The 21,067-nt window shown below is 37.4% G+C and overlaps 1 protein-coding gene across 1 annotated transcript in view; it reads right to left on the minus strand.

Moving 5' to 3' along the window:
- The window catches only part of LOC127847186 (uncharacterized), a 107,232-nt gene extending 86,672 nt beyond the window's left edge, over window positions 1–20,560 (minus strand). The window contains exons 1-11 of the mRNA XM_052378909.1: window positions 20,275–20,560; window positions 16,600–16,632; window positions 14,629–15,066; window positions 13,766–13,906; window positions 12,540–12,557; window positions 8,392–8,406; window positions 7,844–7,944; window positions 7,029–7,368; window positions 4,804–4,941; window positions 3,317–3,586; window positions 637–918 (exon numbers count right to left, since the gene is read on the minus strand). Of these exons, the coding sequence (XP_052234869.1) occupies window positions 637–918; window positions 3,317–3,586; window positions 4,804–4,941; window positions 7,029–7,368; window positions 7,844–7,944; window positions 8,392–8,406; window positions 12,540–12,557; window positions 13,766–13,906; window positions 14,629–15,066; window positions 16,600–16,632; window positions 20,275–20,545 (2,047 nt within the window). The 5' untranslated portion in view covers window positions 20,546–20,560. The remainder of the gene's footprint in view (window positions 1–636; window positions 919–3,316; window positions 3,587–4,803; window positions 4,942–7,028; window positions 7,369–7,843; window positions 7,945–8,391; window positions 8,407–12,539; window positions 12,558–13,765; window positions 13,907–14,628; window positions 15,067–16,599; window positions 16,633–20,274) is intronic.
- Window positions 20,561–21,067: the final 507 nt, after the last annotated feature.

The raw sequence follows: 21,067 nt of genomic DNA on the forward strand, positions 1-21,067 counted from the left end.
TCGCTTTTTGTTTTATTAACAATGCAATAAATGCGAGAAGAACGCCGCTTACATTTTACGTTCTTCGCTTTGTTCTTGATTATATATTATATAACATTTAAATTCTTTAATTGCTTAAGTCATAATGCATTATCAATTATTTTGTTTATTCAGTCTATTATTTGGCAAATGTTTCGTTCTAAACGTCGTATTTGACTGCATACTTAAATAATTACGTCGAAATGTAAGGCCCTACATGAAAGAGCATGTGTATTTCAAACGAAAATGTGCAAATATAATCCGCAATAAAGATAAGTGCTACATAAGAATAAAAAAGTAATACTGTAATCTGCGCTATTGATACACTAAACAGAAACAGTGAATGCCCATATAAGAATGCAATTACGTGAATTACTGTAAACTCATTGTTATTCGTGGGTGATTAATTTTCGGCGATTTCATGGGTTAACAGATCGACGAATTTAAACAGAAATGCATCGGAAAATGATCGACGCAAATTCCTTATTTTTATTTAAATTTAAGCAATCCACAAATTTACTTGTCCAAGAAAATTCGTTAAACAAATGTACAACACAAAATTTCATTCCGACGAATATGAATGATTTTACAGTATCTAGACAAACAAACAATAAGCACCTTTCACATAAATATTAACACTGTCGTCGTCAGACTGCCCGAGCGCGTCAAAAACCGTAAGCGTAAACGAGTACTCTCCCTCTACAAGATTTTCGACCATAAGTCGAGGGGTGCCCTCCCCTTCTATAAATAGACCATCCGCAGTGCCACCTGTCTGCCGCCAAAGGTACTGGATGATTTTCTGGTCGTCGGTTGAGTTTCTGCCGTCCAGAAGCACAGCGTCGATTGGAAGTTGAATGGTCTTATCGGAGCCGGCGTTGGCGACAGGCGGTAAATCTTGCGCTGTTAGCAAATTTATGATGTGACACCATCTGTGCTTGTGAATTGTAAATGATTGATCCACGTGTGTTTACATGAATGTCGTTTTCGTGAATATCAAATTTATCACGCATGCAATAATTAGAATCGTGGAACAGGCGGGTATGTTTCTGCAAATGCTGTAAAGCACGTGATGGGAGACATATTGCAAGTAGAGGCAAATATGGACAAGTGATGAAAGTACATAGCAAAACAATTAACCTCGTTCTGATAAAGCTAGGCTTATTCATGTGCGTAAAGTGTCATTGAAGATTAGCAGTCCACATATAAATCATCGTAAACATCATTGCAAAGTTACGGTCCATTCATATTTGACAAAATTACGTACCTTGGAAAGTATCTGAGAGCGTTTTGGAAATAAATCTGGAAGTGTAATTTTAAAGAATAGTCATGTAGGTAGACTCACACACCCAATATTAGGTCAATATATGAAAGCTTTTTGGAGACAAGAGATGTGTTTGTCAGAAACTCAATGCCCCCTATTGCGCCGCTTTGAAGCCATATATTTGACCTATGACCTTTATGGATGACCTTGACCTTTCACCACTTAAAATGTGCAGCTCTATGAGAAACACATGCATGCCAAATATCAAGTTGCTATCTTCAATAATGCAAAAGTTATTGCAAAACTCTAACCAATGTAAACGTTTTGGGACACACACAATGAATGAATGACAGACGGACGGACGGACTGCTTTATGCAACCATACCGGGTGCATTAACTCATTCAAGTTGTTAGTGCTGTCCCTGATAAGTCTGTTCGTATTGCAAGTGCTACTGTTGGATTACACTTTACGCACATGCATTAAGTCCAGTTTTCCCTGAACAGGCTCAAATGGTGGTTATTGACAAGTCGGTGCTTGTTAAACTAAATCTAGCCGTATCCCATTGGTATTTGGCAGCGTCAGAAAGAACTTTTGTGGTAAGATTGTTGATATCAATTTCATCAGGTTTTTATAATTGCCATTATACAAATCTTTCTTTAATATTGCATTGTTAGGTACATAAATACATTAATAGCAATGCACGCTTTCTGGCACCGTTAAACGATTTGTGATTGCTGGCAAACAACACGTCAGTATTCAACTTGCCAATTATGTCAAAGCTGTGATTCTATATTCTAATTGTGCTGTGATTGATTACAACAATATCTCGATACACATGCAGAAAATACATCCCTTGTGTACCCAGAGTGCAAAGATGTAAAATCCTCATTATTCGCGTGACATAAGTTTTCGTGGATTACGCGGGATGACAAATCAAAGACATTATAACATAACACAAATGCATCGGAAAATGACCAAACCCACCCTTTTTTATCAAATATAATAAATCCACGAATTTACGTAACCACAAAAATAATTAAAAACAAAATCCACGAAAGTTCATGCCGAGAAATAAAAATGATTTTATATTATCCAAAGCCCATTTTATGTATGCAACTACTATGCGTGACGTGACCTTTGTCTGAACCACTTTATAACCATGTACAGCTATAGCCCAATATAAATTAAGAGTCTCATAAATACTCAAAATAAACGATTTTTTCGCAAATTATTTCTTAAATGAAAGTTAACCCATGGGAATTCAGTGTTCCGATTTTAACGCTAGATGTGGTATAGTCACATAGATATAACGAGATATAAAATGCTCGTTCTTTATTTTTTGTGCTGAAAGAACGACGTATTAACAAGAACTACGTCGTGCTTCCGACTCTGACCGAAACTTATCTCGGGTTCGCTTGGAAATGTTCGGATATCGTCGCGGGAAATAACGAGCATTTTGTATCGCGTTAGATCTATGTTACCAGACCCCATGTAGCGTTGAAATTTTCGCTATTTCTATAAGGAACACGAAGTTTTATTTGTAAAATTTATTACACGGAATATTGTACGAATATTCGTTGATTTTGAGAGTTTATGTGCTTTTATAGTGCCCAAGTACACACGTTTTGAGGCCGAATGTTTATTGAAATAGGCAACGATTAATGGGTAAGGATATTGATAAGATAACTTGCAATCCAGGGCCCATATTAACCAACCTATTGTTACACTTAAGTCAACAGTAAAATACTATATCTTTTTTTTCGTATTCTAAACTTTCTATATTGTTGCATTTACTTTAATCTTTGACACCTCATCTTACATATTTTTTTATGTAGGCTAGTTCGCTTAGGACATATGTTCCGTTTTTAGCATGAAACTATGAAGTAATATATCTTGGACGTGGGTCTAAGTCTATTGTTTATACTTAAGTCTAAGAATGGGCTGGTGAGTACGGGGCCCATTTATCCGTGACTATAAACTTTTAGCATATTCTGGCGTAAGTTAATCAAGTATACGAACGTCATATTAATTCTTACCCAGGACGGTGACCCTGACCGTGTCGTTGTCACTCTGCCCTTTCTCGTCCTCGACAGTCAACGTAAAGGTATAGACACCAACGGGCTGGTTATCGAGGTTTACAGTCGATGTGCTCCACGTTCGAAGCCGCGTGCCGTCCTGAAGCGTCCACGTGTACTTGACGACGGCTTTGTCGTCGCTTGAGGCGCGGCCGTCAAGGGTAATAAGCGCCACTGGGAATCGCCGCTCTATGTCACTTCCGGCGTTTGCGACCGGTGGGAGGTCGGGCGCTGTGAAGCAGAGCTCAATTATATAAGCTCGAATGCATCGATAGCTAAATGCGTGTTATTAAAATGCTTATTGAGGTCGAAGCGGCGTAGTGGATATGTTGTTCGCCTATCGATCGGGAAGTCACGGGTTCGATCCCCACTGTGGGAGCGTTCTTAAGATTCCCCCATATAAATCAAGTACTGGTTCTAGTCCCATGAAACGGACTCGAGCGTTTTACATAAGCCGTAGGCTTCCTATACATTCGAGCTAAAATAAATATGTTAAAACTAAATGTTTAATACAGTAATTGACTTTCGAGGCAGTTGTTCTGAGGACACCAATCAATGCTTAAAATTAAGAATAAAGATAAGACTTGGAACCAATAAAAATATGTTCAATGTTTGAATTTGATGATGTCATTAACTGATTTTACAAAACGATCTATATGAAGAATTATGAAAACAGAGGTGGTCATGCACATGATTCAAAATTAGAAGACTTTTTTTTATATTCAAATTTTAAGTTGTTTTTTTTTTCTTAAAAAAAGTGTAAAAACTGGTTGGTGAATACGAACCCAGTTTCATGAAATACTATGTGTGCTGAATTGTTCCCCTGATAATGTGTATGGAGGTTCATTATTTCTATATATTGAAGTTACGCTACCAGAGAAGGGATCAACTCTACGAACTCTTTTGAATTAAAATACATCAATTTAATATACAATATCGAATTCAATGCGACATTCTTACATCTTTATGTTAACGGAAAACAATAAAATGATATATGAAACAAAACCATTCATGAGTATAATTGTTTACGTGACGTGAAGCTCGAAGTCAAATAATAACCCAATGCCAATGGTATGCATGACACATTTTAATACACATTACAGTAATCTGTTCATATTAAAGATATTTTTTTTACAAGTTCCACGAATTTCTAAAATGGCTCTAACTCCAAAATTTAAAAAAAACTAACCATGTAATGCATTTTTCATGTTCTCATAATACCAATCCAAAATAAAAAGTGCGAAAGTTACGAACTAAATGCACTCTGATCAGCACACGATTTATTTAATAAATATATCGTTCGGGTGATTCCGGAGACAGTCGACGTTACTTTCTTACGGGGAATTCCGGAAATAGTGGACGTAACTATCTTACGGAAGATGCCGGAAATAGTCAATATTTCACGATTTGAGCTAAATGGTTGTGCAGTAAAAAAATGAGGCATTTACCGCAAGCTGAGGAATCTCCGCCGAAGATCTTCTCGATGACGTCATTGAGTTCGTCGAACTGCTTCACATTGAACACGTTCTCGGACTTCGGTTCCGAGCCCATGCCATCCAACTCCCTCGTGTCTGAGAGACCGATACCTGAGGAGAATTTTAACCACGCATAATTGTTAATTTCTTAGTATTCCAACCACAATCATAACCAAACGAGAGCTTTGTCACAAACGTGACGAATACCCCCACATGCCGCATTGACACAGAATATTTTGCATGTCGTCTTCACAAAAAACAGCGGACACCATGCTCAATGTTTAAAACGCACTAAGTGACCCCTTGACCAAGTTATTGACCCCGAAAGGCCCATGTTCTAACTTGGCCTTAAGATCATCTCGATAAAACTTCTGAACAAGTTTGGTGAAAATCGGATCGGAACTACTTGAAATAGAGAGCGGGCACCATGCTGAATGTTAAAAAACGCAATAAGTGACCCCGTGACCTAGTTTTTGACACGGCATGACCCATATTCAAACTTGACCTAGACATCATCTAGATACAACTTCTAACCAAGTTTGGTGAAGATCGGATGACAACTACTTGAATTAGAGAGCGGACAACATGGTGATGTTTAAAAAGCACTAAGTGACCCTGTGACCTAGTTTTTGACCCAGTATGACCCATATTCAAACTTGACCTAGACATCATCTAGATACAACTTCTGACCAGGTTTGGTGAAGATCGGATGAAAACTACTTGAATTAGAGAGCTGACAACATGGTGATGTTTAAAACGTACTTAGTGACCCCGTGACCTAGTTTTTGACCCGGCATGACCCATATTCGACTTTGACCTAGACATCATCTAGATACAACATCTGACCAAGTTTGGTGAAGATCTGATGAAAACTACGTGAATTAGAGAACGGACACCATACTGAATGTTAAAAAACGCACTAAGTGACCCCGTGACCTAGTTTTTGACCCGGCATGACCCATATTAGAACTTGACCTAGACATTATCTACATACGACTTCTGAATAAGTTTGGTGAAGATCGGATGAAAACTACTTGAATTAGAGAGCGCACACTTAATACGGACCGACAGACAAACCGACCGACCGACAGACAGACCGACAGACAAGTTAACTCCTATATACCCCCCTAAACTTCGTTTGTGGGGGTATAAATATGGGGAAATATAAACCTTTTATTTATTGTACGTTCATTGAAAAACGAAAGATATTAAAGGGCAATTAATCTGTTTAAATATGAGAGAGAGAGAGAGAGAGAGAGAGTAATGATATTTATACTCTCTTCTGCCTCTTAATGTTGTTTTTATTATATAATTTTGTGTATTATTCTTTCAGGGTAATGCTAAAAGTGCAATAATATTCTGGACTTATTGTTTAGGTTATGGAGGGTCATCATTCGAAAAAGGTAAAATAACAAAACGTTTAAACTTTTTCTCCGCCATATATCAGTAAATGAAGATGTATTTAAAACATTAAACACTTGCAGAGTACTGCTCCACACAATAATCAAACTATACAAAAAGGGAAATAACTAAAAAAAGTGATACATTAGTTCTTGTACTCTGCAATTATTCTCTATATCTTCTATCTCTATACAATTTTATGTAAATACATTCAATACTAATTTAGTATTACACTGCATTTTTTTATACTTAATATAATTTACTCTTTGCATCTTGAATACAGATTTTTTGTTTTTGTCCTCGGTAATTCCTATCTATCATTCAATGAAGTTTCATTCGATTTCCTACACTTATTTCTCAGTTATTCTCCGCACAAGAGTGAAACAAGGACTATACACACCTTACGACATTGCAAATCTAAAAAAATAGCGATAAGAGAGTCGTGTTTCTTGTTCCCTGCATTGTCTTTTAGTATCCTATATAACATGAACGACTTTTCATCCAAAGACCTTCAATACTTAGCAAATATGCCGGGCACAAAAATATGACTGAAGGGCACCAACTATGTACAACTTTAAGTTTAAGTTATGATCCTTGTTGTGTGCAATTCTCTTCAAAGCCCGCAATAACTACAGGAAGATTCATTTGAATCCATTCAATAATTTTCGAACTTTACTTCGCACAAAAAGCGGAATAGACTGACGGGCGGAAGTACAGACGGAAAGACGGACACAAGTAAGAACGGATGGACGATGCGATACTTATTTGCAATTCTTACTGAGCACAATAAAACCTACCAATTGCATACACCCTGATGCCCTTATTCCTCGCAGCCTCAGCTTCCGGTATTGTTCGTCTGCTATTGATATTAGACACACCGTCCGTTACCATGAACGCGATGTTATCCACGTCGGGTCTGTCGCCGTTTGCCGCCGTAAACATCGTGTTGTGCATCGTTTTAAGGGCATCGGCGGAGTTCGTGCTCCCGTAAATGTATGGAATTTTGTCGATCGCTGCCTTGACCTCGTCGGCGGTTCGGTATTGGTTCAGATGGAACTGGATTTCAACGTCTGTGCTGTAGATCACCACACCAATCCTTACACTCCCGCTGTCGATGTCGGCTTTATCCACGATGTCCTGAAATTCAAGAGTTAAGCGTGAACTTATAGTGACTGATTTCGCGATATCGTTCAGGCGTTTTGTCGGGTTTGAAGTAGGTCGTGAACACAAAAGAACGGCAAATTTACTTTCCAGATCGCCAAAAAAGCCGATACGACAATGGCAAGATGTGTCGCTCTTTTTGTCGTAGTTACGTGCTCTCGTGTTGGTGACATTCAGTCCCGCAAAACACGCCAGAACGATACGGTAGAAATAAGCCGCTAGAGACAATTCTTGTACCTGTGTCACGTTAGTCCGCGCATGCTTATCGACGGCAATTTACGCACATGCATTTAGACTAGTTTTCCGAGAACGAAGCTCTTATGTTTCTGCTTCACATCGCATCAGAAGTAATCAACAAAAACTAAAGACATTTCGGTTCATTTTTTCAGTGTAAGGATAAGAAAAAATCCTAAAAATCTGCGCATAATTCTATATGAAAACATCACGAAACCTTGCAGAATTTCAGCATTTTCTTGTAGTTGGGCTCCGTGACACTGGTCGAGGCGTCCAGAATGATGACAGCGTCCACCTTCGACAGGCCGCATTTCGGTTCTGGAAATTAATCGATATGTATTAAACAGACCATTGTAAATGTTGCGGTTCGAAATGCACGTGTGTGAAATATAAAATGTTGTCACTTGCGCTCCATTGGTCGTTGTCGGCACAGGTAATACTTACAAGTACCACGGGTATTCTAATGCACACTACAATATACCTCGGGAATGGAAAATAAACTTAAAGGCAACGGCCGTACTCTGTGATACTTTGAGAATATTTTCCGTACCCCGGGTACTTGTAGTCTACATAAAAGCACCCGAGGTACTTTAAAGTAGTATCTGATCAGATAATTACAAATAATGCGTTATTAGAACCTGATTTTCGTTTCATTATAGTTTTCTTCTGCAAAATTACACATTTAATGATATTTAATGATATATATGTGTGACAACACACTTAATTTTTTTTTTTTGAACAAACATATTAATTCACTCAACGTACCTGGTTTTGGAGTTGCTGAAAGCAGAACAAAATAATTGTTAATTATGTTGTGTGAATTTTCAAATTCTTTAAGTAGATTTCTTCATTGAACGCTGATCATATTTAAGGTGACATGTATAGCCAATTACAAAGCTCGTTCTGGGAAATAGGGGCTTAATGCATGTGGATAAAGTGTCATCCCAGATTAGCCTGTGCAGTCCGCTCAGACTTATCATGGACGACACTTTCCGCCTAAACTGGATTTTTGTTAAGAAGCGACTTCCTTTTATCAAAGAATTCAATGAAAACTGAAATTGTCGTCCCAGAAAAGCGTGTGCGGACTGCTCATGCTAATTTGGGACGAAACTTTATGCTCATACATTAAGCCCTGTTTTCCCAGAACGACGCTCAAATAAGCGTTTATGTAAGAGCCGGTATATGCGTGATATAGATAGTATATGTCGTGTTTGGAATGTAACTTCAGTAAAATTACAGCTTCATATTTAATATTTAAACATTAAACACGTAGTTATATGCGTTAAAACATGCATGTAACGCTAGCTACCACACACATATGCTTATGCAAAGAACAAACGTACTGCAAAATCAGTATTATTCTTGGGATATTATATTCCGGTTCTTTTTTGCTTGACTGATCCACAGGTGTTGGGCACGTTGCCGATTCACTGAAACACTATCAATATGTCATACTACAACATTTTTCATCACTTCGACCAAAAAATTACTGATATAAAAATATGCATATATATTATATCAAAGTGATGAAAGCTGTTGTTTTATTACATATTGATAGTGTTTCAGTGAATTGGCCACGCGCCCAACACCTGTGGACTGATCCACGAATCAAACACAAACACATCGGAAAGTGACAGATGCCAATTTTTCAAAAGCCAGAAATCCACGAATTAACGTGTCAGCGAAAAAGTTCTGTTTACAAAAAAAAAAAAACACACACACACACGAAATATCATCCCCGCGAATAAATATGATTTTACAGTTAAAGATAGATCGTATTAATAATAGTTTTAACTGTTCGAGCACAATAGGATTATATGTACCACTAACAACATAATTAGTGTGTGATCATTGCGATGCTTTAAAGGGACTTGCTCACAGATATTGGCATGTTTTGAAATTTGTTGTCGAATGCTTTAAATTCATAAATGAAAACATCGGAACTAAAAAGCTCCATTATAAAACAAGAATTCAATTGTAGAAAGAAAAAAGGTTATCCACACCTGGACTCGAACAACTGACCCTTGGAGCAGAAGTTTAGAGGCTTAACCACTCGGCCATCCGTGCTGGTACTGAGTATGGTGTATTTTAAACATTTTATAAGCAATCCAGGTAGTGTCACAAAATCTAACGATAGCAACAGAAAACTCCAAATTATTAACTCGTTTCCCTTTTGCAACTCTTTATAATCTTCAGGTTTTTAAATCGTCCACAGATGCATATAATTGATATTTTTCAGCATTGTAAATGTTCAGTATTACTGGTTCCTCGCAAATAACATAACTACAACAAAAAGTTGCAAATCTGATTTTTGTCAATTTTGTAAATTTACCAAACCGTGAACAGGTCACTTTAAGAATTAAATAAATTATACTTTGGGATAAACGTAGGGACATTGGGTTACCGAGACGAACTGAAATTCAATATGTGATAATATAGCAGCTCATCAGCTATATACCTGTTTGAAGAACAAATGAAGTCAACGAAACAGTAACATATAAAATAATACTAGTATATGGAAGTCTTGAAGGATTCATACAACATACAATGTAAAGGATGCATCTTAATTGCTAAACACTACTATTACCTTCGCAAGGAACAAAATGCATAGTCTCAGTCAGTAAATTTATCTGATCAAATCTAAGAAGAAGGAATCTGCTTTCATTTTCCGGCGGAGAAGTTATCCGCGTTATTTCCTCGATATTTTCAATATTAATCCCAATGGTAAAAATATGTACGCCATCTTGTTTTATCTTCTGGGCTTCTGACAGCGTCTCTTCGGATTCGATGTCCGACTCCCCCGCTGTTATAAGTATAAGAACTTCCTGCCGGCGGCTGCTGTTCCCGGCGACTATTCGTCGGCCGTCTGCAAATACGGTCCGGGACTTCCGCAACCCGTCGGCGATATTTCTTCCGCCGGGAACATACGGGATCTCGTCGACCGCATCGGAAAGACTAGTCATCGATGAAAATTGCCCAAGGTTCATATGAATCGCGGCTTTAGTGGAAAAGGTAACAATGCCGACCCGAACTTTTCCAGTTTCCGTGTCAACGTCGGCGAGAAGTTCTTTGATGAATAGCAGCATACGTACAAATTCACGATCTCCTACGGCATACGAGGCGTCCAAAAGAAAAACAATATCTGCGTTTGTCTGATCACAATCTGGACCTGGGAAGAGCAAATTAAGCAAAAGCTTAGCTGAAAGCTGGCTACTTTATATTCAGCATGTGATATTATATAAATAGCAGAATATATAGACTATACAATTTGATATAATGCGCTGCATGATGCAAAAGCAGTTCACACGCCCACACACTTTTATCTCAACCCGAGCGTCCAAGCTTCTTATCAGTTGTTTACCGGTTACAGTTTAAAATGGACCATGCATATATAAGAGTCGCGATCCGGGAAAACGGGGCTTAATGCAGGTACGTTAAGTGTCGCCCCATGTTAGCCCGTGCAGTCCGCACAGGTTAATCAAGTATGACACGTGCGTCTCCGTTATGGTATTGTTCGTTTAAAATAAGTCTCTTCTTAGCATAACTCTAGTTAAGGTGATAAGTCGTTGATAAGCCTACACGGTCTCCACAGGCCAATCCGGGGCGACATTTCATGTACATGCATTAAGCCCCGTTTTCCCATATCGCGGATCATTTATTAGAATAATCCTGTATTTGTATGGCTTCATGAATGCATTAACCTAGTACTATTTAGATATACCTTACCACATATTTCCATGGTTTCCACTATACACTATGCAATAATTAACTGATATGTTTTTACTAACAAAACTATTTTTTAATACATATGAAGTGAGCGATATATATATAATTGCGTGGAAACACTTTTGTTTTGGGGAACTCATTTCTTGGTCAATACCACACAATTCTCAATGCATCACACAGACACACACATTATAATGCAATACTCCATCATGCGTGGAAAAGAACTTTCCGTACGAGAATACTGTTGAAACTCCTACAGTGTACGGATATTCATGTTTCATGTATTAACATTTAAATGCGTAAAGCAAGTCATATGTAAATAAAATGATAAATATTGTTTTATTTATGTCTCTAACGGCCGTTACTCACGGGCGCCATCTCGTGTATAAAGTGTTCTCGTCACAAATGCAAAATACATCGATTTGCTTTTAAAAGCTATAACATGTCACAACTAATAAGGTCCTCACATGTTCAAATGGGCTAGGATTGTACGTTTCTGTACATTTGTGGTTGATTTAATTTTCGCTTAATCGCACTACATTGACCGATTAGAAAAAGCGAAACATTTTGAAAAAAACATATAAAACTTACTCACCTTATAAAATAATCCATTAAATTTGAAGACATCCGGTCTTTAGCGCCACCACGGAAGTAGCATTGACTCATTTCTTAATGTATCTCAAAAAGAGGTGGCGCCCGTTATTAACGGACATGTCTATACTATATTCTTAAATCTAAGAATAGGTTGGAGAATAGCGGCCTAGGTTACTTTACAAACTTTGTGTATTCCTGCGCTCGAAACATTTGAAAATAGTTCCACATATGAACCATGTTCTAAGAAAACTGGGCTTAATGCGTGTCAGTAAAGTGTCGTCACTGATTAGCCTGTGCTATGAGATTTTTCGTTTGAAGGAAGTCTCTTCTAAACGAAAATCCAGTCTTTGCGGAAAGTATTGACCCTGATTAGCTTGTGCGAATTGCACAGGCTAATGTGGGATAACATTTTACGGACATGCATTAAGCCCCGTTTTCCCAGAACAAGGCTCATACAAGGAAAATACATTACTTCATTCTGGGAGTCAGTAACAGCAAAATAGCAACATGTTGGATTTGAACTAAATGGAACTCGCACATATACACACTAATATACGAAATTGTTGGGTGAAAATGACATGCTCCATACTTACTCATAACAGGTTTTTTGCCTTTTTACGTGAAAGCAGACACAAAAGTGAATACAGTGAATAAGAGACATATATGTGTGAACATGCTGCAGGTGTGACAGTTATTTTCGCAAAGCATGTGTGAAACACTAAATAAACTGTTTGCTTCTGATTGATTTATCCCCTTGTTCTTAACTCAGGTGTACTGTTTAAGGAAATATTAAACATCAAATGGATTGTTTAAGGAAATATCATACTGATACGCTTGGATTGTTAAGAAAATATGATACTGATAAGTTATCAGTATTATATTTCCTTTAACAATCCATCTGCTAATTTTTTTCTGACAATCGCCATTTTCGTATTTAGAATAGACTTTAATCGCCAGAGGAAAGATTCAATCGCCGATGGCGATTTTGGCGATCGGAATTGCTAATATAGCAGTGATAAGGCATAATTACATGATTACGTTTGCATATATCCGCATTCAATTGAAAAAACAAACAAACAACACCATCAAGAAGTGTCTGAGCATTGACGATTTCGAGGGAATTGCTAGTTCGGTTTTTAAACAAGGAGCGAGAACTAGTACTGAAATAGTTATGGTTCTTTGGTACTGCACATCCCCCTAAAGAAAACTTCATATAAATACAATTTGAAACCGATGCCTGTCAAAATTGTCGAGGTATACCCGGACTTATTTTAGCACGAAGATTAAAAAAGGGTAATAAGTTTGCAAATAAGAATGTACACAATAGTTATGGTTTTTGTGCACTACACATTACATATGTATGTCAATAAAGGTTTCATTTATAACAATATATTTAAGAATGGGTTCAGCCGTAATGTTCCACAAAATCTCTCGATTCAAGTGAAGATATAACGGCCTCATCACACCGAATAAAAACATCAACATGATGGTTTATGTGAGTCTCGTTCTGGAAAAACGGGGCTTAATGCATGTGCGTAAAATGTCGTCCCAAAGTAGCCTTTGCAGTCCGCACAGGCTAATCGGGGACAATACTTTTCGCCTAAACATGATTTTCATTTAGAGGAGATTTCCATAAAAAGAAAAGTCCATAAAAGCGGAAAGTGTCGTTTTTGAAAAGCCTGTGTGGACTGAAAATCTAATATGAGATGACACTTTACGCACATGTGTTAAGACCGGTTTTGCCAGAACGATGCTCGCTTAATAAATGCAGAAACTGTTAAAATCTTGTACTTCATCAGAAACAGTTCTTATTGCTTACCACAATCGGTGCCGGGTTCACCTCCAAATATGTCCTCCTCTAGACCCTTGAGCTGCTCGAACTTCTGTACATTGTACAGGTACTTGGTCTTGGGAATCGAAGCCATCCCCTCGACCTCACGGATGTCAGTGAGGGAAATACCTGCAAAACGAAATGTTTGTAAATGAGGTATGCCGAAGACTTATTTTAGGTTAACCCTATTTTTTTTTAGTTCGAATGAATCGAAAGCCCAAGGCTTACTCAAACGCTCTAGAGTCCGCTTCCTGAGTAGAACCAGTACTTGGTGTCTTTGGGGAGATCTAAAGAACGCTCCCACCCCGTGACCTATCGGTCGCTAGGGAGACACTTAGCCTACTTGGTCACGGCACTTGTAGCCCAATACTTGCAGCCAAGTTGTCAACTTGTGCAATCGTGAAAGTGTGCTCTATGAACCGCAAAAACAACCCATTGTATAATGTGCCCTTTCAAATGTTGACTTCAAATCAATCGGCCTCTCCTGCCTCTCTATCACTGTAAAATTATTATGAATTCGTGGGACATACATTACCGTTGGTTTCGAGGGTAAAACGATCAACGAATTAACACAAACATCAGAAAATGATCAACGCAAATTGCTATTTTTTTCCATTATCAGTTATCCACACATTTACGTCCCACATCTTTAAGAAGTGTCATATTACACCAATAATAAAGTCTTTTCTCATCCATGGGTTCACGGCATTTTGTTTCAAAACATTCTTACATTTTTTGGGGGTTTTGATGATATTTTTTAATCAATAGAGAATTCAATGATTATAACTTGAAGTCGACATTTGCATGTAAACGCTATGATCCGTATCCTAAAGCATGAACAAACTACTAACCGATAACGTATACTTCAATGCCCTTGTTTCGCGCAGCTTCCGATTCCGGGATCGTTCGCCTCGAGTTAATATTGGAAACGCCGTCAGTAAGCACGATAGCGACGTTATCCACTTCCGGCCGATCTCCTCGTGACGTCACGAACATCTGCTCGTGCATCGTCTTCAGCGCATCCGCAGTGTTGGTGCTGCCGTAAATGTACGGGATCTTATCGATAGCGGCGACCACGTCTGCCTCCGTGGTGTACTGGTTGAGATGGAACTGGACCTCCACTTCCGTGCTGTAGATGACGACGCCAACGCGAACGTCACCGGAATCGATGTCGCCCGACTGCACGATGTCTTTGACGAAGTCGAGCATCTTCTTGAAGTTCGCCTCCGTGACACTTGTCGATGCGTCAATGATAATGACCACATCGACCGTCGCCAGGCCGCACTTAGCTGTAGAACGATAATTTTAATAGTATAAAACTGTAAAACGCTAAATGCCTTCAGCATAACAGTTTTACAAACTTAGTGTCTTTCAGTTTAATAGAGAAAAAACGATTTATGACAATAGTACAATACTGTTAAAACGTATTTCTTTTGAGTGTTATACAATCAAATTCTAAACGATTTCAGTAAAAAACTGTTCACAACTTTGTTCCTTTAAGCTTATTATTGAAGAAAATTAATACATAGGGTCATTTTAGTATGGGGAAAACAATTGTCAACTTTGAATGAAATCTCTACAGTCACTCTTGAGAAACTAGCAAACCAAAAACCATTAGTCTAGCTCGGACGCCGACGCCGACACCGTCGAACGGAACGAGTTTAATCCAGAAATTCCTTTAAGCGAACAGCGAAGACCCTGATGAGACGCCGCATCATGCGGCGTCTCATCAGGGTCTACGCTGTTTGCAAAGGCCTTTTTTCTAGACGCCAAGCTTAAATGGGTTTATATATTTATATATATAATTTTATTTAAAAGAGCCCCTTCTGATAAAATTAGTCTGAACGCATGCTCATAAAGTGTCGTCCCAGAAAATCCTGTGAAGTACACACAGGCTAATCAGGGACAAATATTTTCGCCTAAACTAAATTTTTGTTTAAAATAGCCTTCCTTTTAACGAAAAAAATAAAATAAAACAGCGGAAGGTATTGTCCCTGATTAGCCTGTTGTACTGCCCAGGATTTTCTGGGACGACACTTTACGAGAATGCGTTCAGACCAATCAGAAGGGGCTATTTTAAATAAAATTATATATATAAATCTTGTCCGGTTCGACGGTGTCGGCGTTGGCGTCCGAGCTAGGCAAATAGGCGGGCTGCAAAATCTAATCTGGGACGACACTTACGCACGTGTATTAAAGAACCTTTTCAAAGATTTTGGCATGTATTGAAGTTTGTCATTTAATGCTTTATATTGAGTTTTGCAAGTGTAGAAAAGCGTTTTAAAAGGCTGCTGTAGTAAAATCAATATATAATTTACTTGAATATACAAAAGTGCATGTTCTAAGCTTTTATAAGCAATAGGACAAAAAGCAAGAAATTGTGTAGATGTTAGCTTTTCAATATAGTAATTATTTGTTTATTCTGCCTTTTTATATGCATATTTAAATATCATTACCCCTTAGCATGACAGTTTACAATCTCAACGCAGAGTTGTCGTTCCTTGCTCTCACATACAATCTCTGCCATCACAAGAAAATCCTACCAGATTTGGTAGGATTTTTTTTTGTTTTAGTACTATTTTATGACAAGTAGTCTTATTTTCTTTTAAAATTTGAAAATAGTGTATAAGTTCAGGTTCATGATAAAAAACTCTCAAGTAAAAATAACAACGGTAACATTATTGTGCCGCGAGTCTAGGCTCGTTGTTGGTTATAAAAGCAGGGATTTGATCCAGCAATTTTGATTCAGTCAGATCTCTGCGCGGTGGTTGGACAATTTAATGATTGTTAAAAAATGTGACACATAAAGTTTCTGTACTTACATTTTAGCGGGGCTAATGTCGTAGTCCGCGACACTGTAAATAGAAAGTGTTATTTTCTAATAAAACAATGTATAATGTGTCAGGTTATGCTGCAATATTTGTAAGTATATTTGACGTTAGTATATGTTAATTAAACTAAAAGTATTATATAAATGCACTTAATTACATTTACAACAAATAAAATAAAAGTACTTGTTATGCAACTTAAAAGAAAACAAAATGTTTCGAATAAAGAAACTACATTAATTTATAAAGCAATAACAAGGACGTGTTAATGAACAAACAAACAGTGTTTGAAAACAGCGGTTGTTAACATAAAAAAGATATACGAGATAATTCAATTAATCGGGTTAATGCATAAAAATAGAGTAAAGAATATAATTTATGCGACTTCACACGAGGTCTCTGCGACAAACATGCACGCTCAGCGCTGAAAAGGGAACATTAAATCGCCTAGCAACGCATAAGCACTTAGTAATTATCCATGCGCATTACTACCTATCTTTTCGGTATAACAATTGTAAACATATTCAAAAGCACAACTGGCGAAACTAAATGCTTAGCTAAATATAACACAAACACAAATGCTGACGAATTAAACAAAGCCTTCGATTTCCAAAATCAATATTTGTGACGGAAGTCGAAACGATAAAAAATAACGCGCAAAACTCCCTTAACACTCTTGCTTCTGACCAATCACAACAACAACTGAATGTCACGTTCACAATACGAAACTAAGGGAGGAGCGAATGACAATATTCTTACCATTTTGTTACCTGCTATGCAACAAAACCAGTATTGATAATCACATGCACGCCAAAACCACGTAACATACACACACAAACACATTTATATATTTGCATCTAGTCTGTACACCGACACCCCATTTCAATCTATTCTACAGATCCATTTTGAAAAAAAAATACATACGACCAAACATGTTGAACATCTGACTGAATATATTATTGTATGTATCTTTTCATGCCATTTCTATCTTCCACAGTATTATTTTGTGTATTTGAAGATTTATTTGTAATTTCATATCAACACTTTTCGATCGATATTGTTAATGAGTTTAAATCGTATACCAGAGTAACTTCGTTTTTGAGTATGGGAAACAAGTTTAGGCAGATATTACAACGATTCTTGTTTTCCGAATAATTTCGAGTTTCACCCTCACAAAAAGTCTGCAATTATTATTTTTGTTCTCATATTCGGGGCTGAAAAGAACGTCCCCGTCGCGTTAATGCTTTAGCATTACCTTGTTTGTCCAATGATATGTTGTAATTCACTGAATGATATCTGATTGCGTTAGTATAATGTCCATAGTCAACATGGACATCAAACAATGGAGTGATAAAAGCGTTCGACCTTGCCATTTGCTCTGGCGGTTGCATTTTCACTCCCAACATAGTGAGGCGTCGTCTACTTAGAAAATACCATTTTTGAGATTCTCAAACTGTATGCCAGCACACAGATATTTCATGGGGTTGTCTTTATTTTTTGCCATGTGTTCTTGTTGGGTAATTCCTCTTCGGTTGATTCCTTTTGAAGCACAGCATGTCCGCTTAATGCAAAATGACTTGCGCAAATTTGTTTGATAATTTTTGAATACATATTATAGTAAAGGTGGGCGCGTTAGTTTCCTAGAACGCTGGCAACATCAAATGAATTAGAGCACATTGAACAAGTTTGTGAACAAGATAAAAGTTTTTAGGGAGAAAACAATGGATAAACAGTGTGTTAACACATACAATTTACACAATTGTATGTTAGTGTGTAAAGAAAGTTAGTGAAACAGTGTTTGTGAAAGTGAAAGAAATGTTGCAGAGCACACGTGATTAAAAACTAGAGGTTCATACGCGCTCGCCACAGTTTTTCTTTAGATATAATTAAAACCATTAACAGTTCGTGGTTCACGTGACAGAGCAAAGGAGTGAGCTAGAACAGTGATAACTAGCTGCTAGCACTATTGCAGTTCTCAAGAAGACACAAAGTAGACACAAGTTCGGTAGAGAGTGCATGGTTACCAACACGATCATATAGAAGAAGATGCACGTGACAAAGTAAGTCACTGTAGCCAATGTTTGGAACAATTCCTTTACACCACTTACTAATTTCTCGCGTGGAAACGGCCGTGGTGAAGTCCACTATTGTTTAAAAACAAACGATAAAATATTATAAATTGTCAATGCAAAAAGTTTTAGCAATTTAAAAATTTCAAATTAAAATATACTTTCATTGCTTTTCTTTTTATAAAAACAAGCGTCCATCTGGACATATTAAATTGTAATTTGCAACGCTGTGTGTTAGAATGTAAGGAAATATGTGTATGTTACTTAACACCTTGATTCTGTTTCATACCAGTGCATACTTCCTTGTAAATGGCATTTATATCGACCTCCAATTTTTCAAAATCTTCTATGTCAAATCTGTGATTAGGCCGCCCAGCGATGGCATCTAGTTCGGTTGTCTTCGCTAAACCAATGCCAATGGCAAAGATTTCTATGCCTGCCTGTATCGCTCGGATCGCTTCGGGTATCGTTTCCGAAGAATTGATATTCGAAACTCCATCAGTGATTATAATACAGACGTTTGGAACATTCGCCCTATCCCCTCGATCGGCGCTGAACATTCGTGTTCTCATAACATGTAAAGCTCCAGCTGTATTAGTATCACCGTGCACGTATTTTATGTTGTCAACAGCGTCTATTAGCCGTTCCTTGGAGGCATAGTCCCCTAGATAAAATTCTTCTCTAACTTTAGTGCTGTACGTTACGATCGCTACACGTGTGTTGCCCGAGTCAATGTCAGATTTCGCAACAAAGTCCTTGGTAGCGTTCAGCACGAGTTTAAAGTTATTAAGTGTGACGCTTGTTGATGAGTCCAGAATAAACACTAGATCTATTCGGGTTTGGATGCAGGCTTTCCGTTTTTTGAGAAAACAAGATATTGTAAGTTATTAATTCTTAGCAATTTTCTTTAAACCATTATACACGTTCAACTTATTAATTTGTATCATACGTATTTTAAAAAGATATGTTTTGTGTATGTGGAAAGTTTCACCCTAATTATACTTTTATTTAATGAGTAAACAAAATATTTATGGCGGCATTCAACAATTGTAATTCACTTACGCCTTTCTGTGGTTTCAAGTGTTGATGGTACCAGTGTGGTTTCTGCAAATATCTTTAAACAATTAAACTACTTACTTATTACAAGTATTTTTTCTTATAATTTACTACGCTAAATATGTAATAAGAATTTGATGGTGAACTATCTTAATAGTAATAAAGCTTATAAGCAGATCCATCCCCATGCTAAGGAAATTGAAAAGGAATGCTTATAGGCCTATAAAGCAACGAAATACCGTTAACACCAAAATGTGAATATACTTGTGAAATTTGACTACATTTCTAACAGACCAAGTTCAAGATAAAACGATTTGGAATAGTCTTTTTTACATATTCGTTTCTATTAAGTTTGCTAACCAAATTCTTTTTTTTTCGAGAAAACAAATAGATGTTTCTTAGGGAATTACATGACAACGACTCCGGACAAAACATTAACTATTTAGCTATATTGATTGCATATTTTCGTAATTTCATCTTTTTCAGACACGTTTTGGAAGAACTACATATTATATGTTTTTATTCTAAAATGATACTTGCGTACCGGGGCAAAGACTTTTGAATATCGTCTCCAGTTTTTGTTCGAGTTCGTCAAAGTTGTCGATGAAATAGCGATTCTGTTCCGAACCAGTAATCTCGTTCAATTCTTCGGTGTCGGTCAGCCCAATTCCGATTGCGTAGAGCAGAATACCTCTATGCCTTGCTGCTTGAGCTTCCGGAATAGTCCGTTCAATGTTTATCGTCGAATTACCGTCGGTGATCAGGATAGCAACGTTGGGTATATTTTCACGGTCACCGTTCGCTCTAGTGAACATTTCAGTTCGCGTTGTGTGCAAAGCATCGGCAATGTTTGTTTGGCCGTAAGTGTATTTTAACCGACCGATAGCTTCAATCAGTGTGTGTTTGCTTAGATGAGAGTTCAAGAACAATTCCACAGTTGCATTGTTACTGAATACAACGACACCAACACGAACGTTGCCGTTATCAATGTCAAGGCCGCTGACCAAAGTTTGGGTCGCGGCCAACATGGTGTTCCAGTTCTGGATTTGGACGCTCGTGGACGAGTCCAAAATGATCACCAAGTCAAATTGTGCAATGCCACAGGTTACATTTGTGTCTGCAAATCAGTGTTTATAGTGTTTAAGATATATACGATATATTGAAGTAAAAAGTTCCTTTGACATTAAAATAGAATTGAAAGCGCTGTTATTAAAAACTAAAAACTGTTTTATTGGTGTGTCTCCAATACTAAAACATAACTTACATAAAACAAATAACGCAACATAATAAAATAATACGCGTTTTTTGTAACGTACATAATGCAGAGGGTGATCTAT

This window comes from Dreissena polymorpha, chromosome 10, assembly GCF_020536995.1.
Source record: "Dreissena polymorpha isolate Duluth1 chromosome 10, UMN_Dpol_1.0, whole genome shotgun sequence".
Classification (NCBI taxonomy): domain Eukaryota; kingdom Metazoa; phylum Mollusca; class Bivalvia; order Myida; family Dreissenidae; genus Dreissena; species Dreissena polymorpha.